This window comes from Hyalella azteca, unplaced genomic scaffold, assembly GCF_000764305.2.
Source record: "Hyalella azteca isolate HAZT.00-mixed unplaced genomic scaffold, Hazt_2.0.2 contig3900, whole genome shotgun sequence".
NCBI lineage: Eukaryota > Metazoa > Arthropoda > Malacostraca > Amphipoda > Hyalellidae > Hyalella > Hyalella azteca.
Window position 1 is genome coordinate 17,056 of NW_025934129.1, and position 10,192 is coordinate 27,247.

The window sequence follows — 10,192 nt, forward strand, 5'->3', positions numbered from 1 at the left end:
GACGCTCCAGTAAGCAACACACGACGCTCCAGTAAGCAACACACGACGCTCCAGTAAGCAACACACGACGCTCCAGTAAGCAACACACGACGCTCCAGTAAGCAACACACGACGCTCCAGTAAACAACACGACGTCTCCAGTCAGTAACACACGACGCTCCAATAAACAACACGACGTCTCCTGAAAGCTTGCATTGTTCAGGTGCCGGTAGCGGTGCAGGAGGAGCTGCGTCGGTCGCTGCGTCTACAGGAGCGGGACTGCGACAGGCAGGTGCGGGTACAGGCGTGGCACCGCGCCGTGAGCTTCGCGCCCCACAGGCTCGCTGCCCTCCTCAACCTCCTGCACATCGTTGTCAACACCGTACAGGTGCGCCAGTGCCATACAAAATTGTGTCCAAGTCTTGACTCAAACTATATTTTGTTGGATATAAGTATATATATCTATAAAAGTATATAAAAGTTCCATTTTCGTAAATGTACTCCTACACATCGTTATCAACACAGTACAGGTGCGTCAGTGCCATACAAAATTGTGTGACGCAATTAATACAAAAAATATAACTCAGTACTCCCTGCAGTGAGTGACAGAGAGCGCATTTCCTCGTCGATGAAAACGTGAAGTCACGGACGGTCACACAGACGGACGGACATGGCGTGCACAATAGTGCATTTTTTAATAAATGAGAAAATGCGCTAAAAATTAGTTTTACAAAATTGTGTCCAAGTTTTGCCTCAAACTAGACTTTGTTTTAAGAATTAGTGACGCAATTATGGAGCTCCCCACTATCCGAAGTTTGCCTTTAAAATGTATTTTGTTTTATGAATTATCGACAAAATTCTGTAACAATATCATTTATTTTCAAATGAATGGAAAATATTTGTGATCTTATCCTTGATTTATTTCCATTTGCATGATTGCTTTAGCTCAATTTTTAAATTTGATTAAAACAAGTTATTTTCTTCTTATTATTTTGCATTTGTGCCCTGGTGCACATCTTTGCAGACATTTGATGTACTCTAGATTTTCGTAATTTCTGAACATACCTTTGCTTCCAAGGCTCTGCAAAACCTTATAGATTTGAATTCCGTAATTAACTTTTGTATTTGTCTTACAGGCGAGCGAAAGCAGCGAAGCCATGTTCGCCTTCCTGCCCGACTATTACTTAGAAGTTATCTCGCACTTGTCCCTGGGCCTTGCAGACTCTTTCATGATCGACTACCCCGTCGTTGAAGGTACGTGAACATTATGAACAATGCCCAGGGGCCGGATTATCAAAACTTCGTAACTTTTTGTACTTACGACAAAAAAGTTACCTATGTGGTACGTAAGTACACCCTAATTTTGACATTATCAGAACTTTCGTACGCAAGTCTTAGCTAAAAGCGTAAATGTTTTTCCCGCGCAAATGTTTGCCGCTCAAATGTTTTGATAATACCACCCACCGCTAGTATTACATTGTCATAGCAACACCACTCGTAATTCGATTTTGCGTACTTACGATGTTTTGCTAATACGGCCCCAGATTTTCCTATGACGAATTGCAATCTATATGCTAGAGCACCGGGAGATAATCGTTGGATCCACACGCCTTGTTCTGAGGAGTTGGTAATGCACTGCTTATTCGTTAGACAATTTTACTGCAGGAGTCTTGCTTACATTTGCTTTTTCAATGACAAGTGCTCAAGGAAATCCAGTATATTTGTGAGAAGAAATTGCACAAAAACTAAAATTGCTAGTTCTAAAATTGTATATATAATGTTTATTTGGTTACTGATCTATCGTTTTGGGAAAATTTCGATTCTGATGTCTCTTGATATTCCTCGTGATTTCATTCCAGTTCACTTGCGTGCTAATGTATCAAATATCCTGTTTTGCACGACTAAGCATGACTGATACAATTCATTATTGTAATTAAATCAAATGAGTTCTTCAAATGCCTGTATTACAGACGAGAGCGCCCTCTACCGCTCTATCGCGGTGTTCCTGTGCCGACACTTCATGGACGCGCGCGTGCGGTTCACCGACTCCAGAGAACAGCTCATGCAAACCGTCGCCTTCTACGTCACTTGCCCTACAACCCTCGCCGTCATCGAAAACGTCGATGTTGAGAGGTACATTACGCTCTTTTGTCCCTATTACGAAAGTTAAGAGAAATATTTCCAGCATTTAACATTCTGTGAGAAGTACGCTGTATGTGAAGTCGTGATTTAGGTGTTTGTCCCTATTACGAATGTAACGGAAATGTTTCCAGCATTTAACATTTTTTTTTTATCAGTGAGAAATACGCTGTATGAGAAGTCGTGATTTAGATGTAGATTTTAAACAGATTCTTGCATTGCAGCCGAGAGGCGTTAGTACGGAGCCTGCTCACGCCTTACGAGAGCCGCGTGTGGGCGCAGAACAACTGGATCTTGGTGCGGTTCTGGAAAGGAAGTGGCTTTGCATTTCGCTTCTACCTAAGCCCACACCTCAAGACCAAAATCACCCCTAAACCGAGCTATTCGGATAACTGCATGCAACTTATTAGTAAGTATTGAGAGCAAACTTTACTGGATTATGTAGGTTATGAGAGATATTCAACTTCTAGTTGATACTGCCGCGCATACTCACTTCTAAATTTCTGTAGGTTACACACTTCCTAAGAGGGTGTTTATTGTGTTATCTGTCATTTGATCAGGGAACTAGATGCCATATATTTCTTACTTGTTTTGCGACATTTGCTCACTGCTTGCGACTTTAATCTCTGATTTCCGCCCCGGTAGAACCGTGTCCTTCATGGGTGCTGCAGCAAGTGCTGGCAGAAGTGCTGTCGAGGGACCCCGCATTTTCGTCCCGCTTCATCAGCTCCTTGCTAAGCCAACTCAACTGGGCCTTCTCGGAGTTCATCGGCATGCTGCAGGAGGTTGTTCCTGACCTCACTACTAATTCTTATTATCCATTCTTTTTCAGCTACCTCATGCTGTAGTATATTCTGAAATGAGGTGACAGGAACAAGATACAAATCATAACAAATGAAATATTGACGATTGTTCCCTAATAAACGTGTTTATCATTGCAGTACAGTGAGTACACTCACAGTTTCAATGAAAAATAAAGCCTACAAGAGTCTTCATTCCTCAATTATGTATATATATTCTTGAAATATGTACAAGTCGCAATTATGCAAGTGATTAAAGGTAACATTTAAATTCTCACAGATCCAGAACTTCTCGTCGCGGGTCGAGCGCGTGTTCATAGACTCGCGGCAGCTGCGCATTTGCTGCACATGCTTCGAGCTGACGGTGTCGCTGCTGCGCGTGCTGGAGATGGTCTTGTGTGCCGGCCCCCAGCTCTTCCTGGCTGCTCCTGCGTCAAGCTCAGCACAGTCTGACGTGCTGCTCTCCATGCTGTGTAAGGTGAGTGCTGCTCTCCATGCTGTGTAAGGTGAGTGCTGCTCTCCATGCTGTGTAAGGTGACTGCTGTTCTCTATGCTGTGTAAGGTGAGTGCTGCTCTCCATGCTGTGTAAGGTTAAGGTCAGCATTACACATTCTGTGTAGGTAATGATCTTGAATCATTGTGTGCTCTGCATAGGAAATGTTGTTCTTATTCCTCGTTTTTTTTTTGCAGCTCTTGTGCCACGTGATGAACCGTGTCAGCGTTGGCAGTAGCGGCTGTTTCACTCGCATCGTGAGCCTGGAGATCCCAGGACTGGACAGCCTGCATCACTTCCCCATCCTCACCGCCGCTGCCGGCATCATCGTCGCTCTTCTTAAGAAGGACATCGAGAACCAAGGTGCGGCGCACGTCGCTTTACCGCCCATCACTTCCAGCCGTTTGCTCTTTGTCCTGCTCGACCACGTTGCTAATATTCTGAACCTTTTTTAGGATTCTTGTCCCGTACTCATTTGTATCAACTTGCTTGGAGATTATGAATTTGAAGCCCAAAAGATTGTTATTTTTATAATTTTCCGATTAATATCAGTTAAATTTTTTTAGCTAGTTCATAAAGATTATCAACTATTGAGCTTAGCTTTAGTTGCGTTGATTTTCAGTTACATTTGTCATCTTCTTCTAGTACCAAGCTAGAGGAGAGATGAAAAAATTGAAGTTTTCAATTCTCACAAGTAATAAACTATTTGATACTCGATGAGACGCAAAATCTGAAATCAAATATTTTTTATTCCTTCACTACTTAAAATAGGTTATTATTATTAATTATATCGAATTCTATAAACTATTTTGAAATACTGAAGCTTATTCAAATTTTCAGAGGACCCCGAGTACGACCCCGTCGCCACAAAAGCGCTAGTGAGCGAACCAAGTTTCCAGCTTCGTTCCTTCGAGGCGCTCTTAGACGCCCACGACCCTGCAGGAGTGCATCCCACGGCCTTCGCTGACCGCCTCGACGCCATCAGCGCCATAGCGAGCGCCCCTATCCAGCGTCCCGGCCACACTAGAAATTCTGCTGCCGCAGGTGTGCTATACCGGTCGCGCAGCTAAACATTAAAAATTTATTTTGTTATTCATACACGTAGAAATTAAATCTCATGCACTTGCACTTGTTTCGACGAGTAATAGAATTAACGGCAATCATGGGCCGTTCACGAGTTTGGGGTGAGAGTTTCGACGTTTGCTGGTCTCTAGTTTTAACTCTAGTGAGCCTAGTTTCATTCATGTCTTAACGAAATTACGAATCTATTGCTAATATGGTGGACTCAAAACATTATATATATATGGCCAGTAGATAGTTTTTAGCCGACGGAGCCACAGGCTTTCTTCCCATATGTTCTAACTTAGCTTCAAATTAGATTTTTTTTACCATACAATTTTTTCTAACAAACAGCAAAGATATTTTATTTATTTATAGTCTATAAAATATCAGCTTTTGAACTATCCATAATCGCGTACTTCTTCTATTATTTTAGACTTCATTCATTCAACTAGGAAAAATCTCTTGCTTGGCAGGTCCTGCTGCTGCTGCTACTGCTGCTGCTGCTGCTACTGCTGCTGCTGAAGCCATGGATGTGGAGGAACGTGCTACAGAATTAGCAGCCGCGCAGCCTGCTGCCGACACGGCCGCTTGTGAAGACATGGCTGAAATCCCTGCTTTCTCATTACGGCAACGTGAGGCTTATTTTCCAGTTCTTACAAATCGTTCATTTCCTTTTTATTGTTTTGAATTCTTCCTTTGTAATTCTTAAGGTTAGAATTACTAACTTCCGAACATTTTGTCTGAAAAAATAATTTAAAGTAGATGATTTTTTTAGTATCAGATTCTCCCTTCAGTATATTCTCAGAATTTTATCTCAGAACAAGTGCAGCTGTGCCACTGACCGTATCAGTGAATCCTTCCTTCACTTCTCTCCCTGTCACTACAGACCCTGACGACGTGAGTGAGGCCGAGCTGGAGGCCATATCACGCTGCATCGCCTACCTCCAGCAGTTCCTCTTGCGGCCCACGGTCACGCCCCCTTCTGATGAATCGCAAGACTGTGTCATTTGCTACGCTCGGCGAGCCACCGCACAATTTTTGCCTTGTAGGCATTTGTCCTGCAGGTGCGTCCCTTCAGAAGGAAGTATCATTACGTAAATGACTTATGACGATAAAAAAACTATAATATATATATATCAATATTACAAAAAGTCTAGAAGCTCGGCACTTGCATGTCTAGCTTGCATGGTTTTCAAGATTCATTGTTCAATAAGTAAGGCGAGAATTTACAAGCTGCGGATTTACTTGGCAACGTACTTTCTTTCCGCCTGCTTTTTCGTTCTTTCAAAGCTCTTAGTTACTTTTATGTTGTCAATAATTTTTTTTTTAGTGGTAGTACTGGATATATCCAGAAAATCAGTGAGTGGGAACGGCGACAAAATATTCGACCTGTGCTGTTGGAAACCATTATTTTATATGATATACTAGATGATTTTTCACGTCTATTTGGTGTGTCCAATGTACTTTTTGTGGCAAGATCTTCAAAATAATCGAGTAAATGATGTGTTTAAGTACGTAGTTCTTGAGCTTCCGTGAGAGGAGACGGTCTAGCACAGAGGGTTGCAGTGAAAGACTTGTAGTATTTGAAATGATACCGTCACAACCAAACTTCACTGTTAATATTTAACCTATAACATAGGATGATATCTCTCCACGATTAGACGTCTCAAGTCAGTATTCAAACTTCCCTTCATTACCGGAAAACGCTGATCTGGATCCTGTGAAGTGTTTACAGTTTCTATACTACGTCCGTCCCGACCACGAATGCTCACGACGCACTGACAGTTGTATTGTTCCAAGTAGCTGTAGCGCGGCTATATTTACAGGTCGTTCTAACTGCGCAATCTCGTCTCGCCTCTTGTTGATATGTCACAGCGTCGAATGGTAGAGTCATTGGTGGCCGTACGTTGGAATGGTGGTGCCTTGTCTGCTCTTGTAGGGTTGCTTCCCGCTGGGGCCCGTACTGCTGGTACTGTAACCGTACTCTTGACCGACAATTGTTGCGCTGTGCTCGTTTCTTGAATGATAGTATTGTCGACTCCATACATGCCGTTCGTCTTGTTATTATTGGTGTTGTGTCACGGCTAAATCACAGTCGGGGTGGCCGCAGTGTTGATGTTAACCGTACATAAATACCTAGCAAAGTCCCCACGTCTTTAGTTGCAGATTGTTGATTCTCTTATGCAGGAGTTTTTTTAGTTATATCAATGGTCAGAATTTCTCACTGTCTGTACTCGTCGATAACGGCCCTGTCGTCCCGTTCACGGCCCTCAGACATGTCTACGGAGCTGCTGATCGCGCTTGCGTAACGCGGACCTGAGAATAATTTCCTCAGACGTTAATTTTAGTTGCTTACACACCAGACGTTGCACACTCTCAAGCCTATTTAGAACGCCGCCTCCATAGTAATAGTGTTGAAATGTCCACCGCTCTGCCCGCCGCTATACAACAAACTCGCTCCCACGCTATTGAAATATCCCGAAACATTTTCACCAAGTCAGGGCATCGAGCCACATCCCAGATTCTTGAACATCTCAACACCAGCGCTATAATAATGGATTGAATTTATAATTTATAGTAATTAACTAACGTACCCTCAAATACTGCTCTCGGCAAACTTTTCGGCATCTTAACCTTCTTAATAAGTAATTAGTAATCCTCATAATGACGAAATTAGGCAGTTTCCTGAGTTGAGAGAATCGTATACTAGGTATGTAAATAGGTCACTAATACATCAAGTAGCTTCGGTAGAAATTAAAAAATTGAGAAAATGCATGAAAACTCTCGTTTTTATGCTTGTTGTTTTAGTGACTCGTCATTTTGTGTTTCAGGGCTTGCATCAGCCAGCATCTGATGACCCACAATGACTGCTTCTTCTGCACGGGCGTCATCTCATCTGTTGTGGACAGCACTTCAGGCGACACCATCATTTCAAGAGACGTTTCTGTTGTTACAGAGCCTCCTACAGACATGGCCACGCGCAGATAGGACTGTTATGATACTAGGAAAAATTGTGCAGAACGTTTTTATCGTGCGCCTGAACCACCGCAGTTTGGCCACGTGGGGTATCCTAGACGTACGGTATTGCTGTTGATTTCTGAATACTGACATAATTTTCCTCTGAAGATAGTGAACCAACAACGTAATACCCTCTAGCGTGGCCATATTTCTTTCAATGGTTCCAGATATGAGAAGGTGTTCATGTCCCTGAATATGGTTTGTGATGTAGATGACACGCCATCACCGCTTGTACAGTGCCGCTATTACGCTTATAGATCCCTGTGTGCAGTAGGTATTTTTTCATTCATTCAACTTGATGTTATTTTTACTTATTATTATTCATATTTAACTAATTTAACGTTTTATCTTTAAATTCACGCATTTGTTTTCAATTATTTTAAAAGTTCTATGAAGCTGAGGAGTAACCATGATTGTGCATCTAATCTCTAGGCTTGTATTCATGGACATCTTATCGCTTTGTTTCGGATTGTTATACCTGATGGTGCTACTTATGGCATTCAAAACTGATTGAAAGTGACCGAATCTTCATCATCAAAAATATTCGATATTTTCTATAGGCAATTTGTAGTGGTTACTTGATTGATTGTTCATTATGATTTTAACCGAATATTCGGTTGTAGCCCTCCACATCTTTAGTTCCTCCTGTCCGTGCATTGTAAATAAGTCGCATGAGTTCTGTTTTCACTATATGATTACGCTTCCCATGCTTCTCTTAGTAGTGTTAGAAATACTGATTCGTTGATCTCTGCGTGGATTGAAGACTGTTAACGATTATTGGGGAGAAAACTCGCCTCAACTTATTAACTCATCGAGTTCAAGAAGACTCTTTAATGATAATGGAATGATGTATGATGTAATGTCAAGGCATCATCGGAGTGAACTCTCGTAGAACGTTATCGTTTACTAAATGAGCATTGTAATGCAGTTAATATTGAAAGTTAATCTCCATCAGCAAACGAGTTATATTGTAATTAGATTGTGCACTTGATGCGCCTCCGTGTCCAGTCGATGGCCTCCATTATCCTGCCAGAGATCACAGCTGCCAGGCTGCCAGAATGCATCCACGCTCAGGAGCTCCGCTGAAGGTATGAACGTAAGCAAAGAGCACAATTGTTACGAGATATTGTTTTTAATATTAGGTTTTTCTGTATTACCTGTTCAGAAATTGAAAAATAAGATGTGGTGCACTTTTTTTTAAGAGTTTCCACGACCTGTTCATTGGCAGATGCCATTAATTTCAGGTGAAGTAACCCATTTGACTTGCAGTGCGCAGAGAGAAGTGCAGCGACTGCATGAGTTGATTCCTGTTCATTTGCTGTTGCAAGCTTTTAATATTGTTTCGTGGTTAGCATTCATTATATTTTAACCCCTTGATTTGGATTTGCATTTGCAATGCAAACATTTAGTTATGATAACTGCCTTAGAAGTAGTTGTTGTATGAATTCACAATCGTTTTTACTTTAGGATCTGTTTCTGAAGTATTAGTTGAAAAATTGTATCCTGTACATATAGTCAGACTCCAAACATTTTTATTGTATTGTGTACAGAGGAATTAGTTGAAGAAATATTCGTTAAGTTGATTTTTTTTACTGACGTGCCTTAAAATATGTTATTTTTCAATTTATCGCACGCAATGCTACAGCGTAAGAATGTAGGGAATTTGTTGTTGCCATACCTAGTGTGACTAGCTGGGCGGCTGTGATATACCGATTTATTATACAATATAATAGTACCTTTCATGATCCACTGCCAAAATTCTTATTAATTATTCATCATTGACAATTTTTGCCCATGAAAACGGCTACAAGTCATGGGCCTATTTCTTCAGCGCCGAAAATAAAAAAGCGGTTTGCTTATTTGAACAAAAACGAAGTCTTTGAATCATATCTAATAAACCGTTTATAAGGTTTTCTTTTATAATCCTAAATTCCCATCATCAGAATCGTCACTGAGAATAGACAATACAGTTTATGAACTAATGTATATATTATACGACACGTCAGGGCTTATGTAATTGCTCCATTACTGAAATGGCACTAATTTTTGCCGACATCCATCCTTAAGCGCAATACCTCGTGGATGATCCCTAACGATCCAAATACCACGACCGATGCTTGCACGTGGGCAGCTATTATCTCTACGGCCCGTTCTGGTATTTTCCATACTAGTCTGTCCATTTTGATATGATAATTAGTATAGTAGGCAGAATTTGTTCCTTTAAGCAGTTCACATAGGAGAGGGTTCCATTGATTTAGGGATAATCCTGAACGCAGCCAGGTAATACCCAGAGCGCTACAAAAGAAACTCAAAAGGTGCTCTCGTCCAACGAGCGCTCAAAACCTGCTCATTTTAGAATGACTTAAATACGGAGCTGAGAAATTGCAAAAGAATCTTAGTCAATAAATGCCAAAAGAACCAGAGACTAAGGCAAACGTAACAACCATTTACTACGAGAATCGAATAACCAGCGGTTATAAACTAATAGAGCAGTTTACCGGATCCTTCAATCCATTGTCCACACTCCGCAACATCGCAAGCGTAATAAAATAAAAGTAAACTACAAGGGCAGGGTGGACCAGTGGTTAAAGTTCAGAGTACTAAGATTGGATCAGAGAGGCGCGGGTTCGATCCCAGCTCTGTGCGTCAGTTTCTGGTCAGAATCTGCAAGGAGGCCGGGCGGTTAAAGCACAGCAGAATT

General features: G+C 41.5%; 1 protein-coding gene across 1 annotated transcript in view; it reads left to right on the top strand.

Annotated features, from left to right (window-relative positions):
• Nucleotides 1-7,808, top strand: part of LOC108674005 (E3 ubiquitin-protein ligase RNF123) — a gene marked incomplete at its 5' end in the record, with an annotated part of 19,750 nt that extends 11,942 nt beyond the window's left edge. The window contains 11 exon segments of the mRNA XM_018161901.2: nucleotides 203-367; nucleotides 1,116-1,233; nucleotides 1,950-2,112; nucleotides 2,343-2,527; nucleotides 2,764-2,903; nucleotides 3,199-3,396; nucleotides 3,609-3,774; nucleotides 4,252-4,455; nucleotides 4,947-5,105; nucleotides 5,360-5,537; nucleotides 7,305-7,808. Coding sequence (XP_018017390.2) covers nucleotides 203-367; nucleotides 1,116-1,233; nucleotides 1,950-2,112; nucleotides 2,343-2,527; nucleotides 2,764-2,903; nucleotides 3,199-3,396; nucleotides 3,609-3,774; nucleotides 4,252-4,455; nucleotides 4,947-5,105; nucleotides 5,360-5,537; nucleotides 7,305-7,461 — 1,833 coding nt within the window.
• Between the last annotated feature and the right edge of the window lie 2,384 nt (nucleotides 7,809-10,192).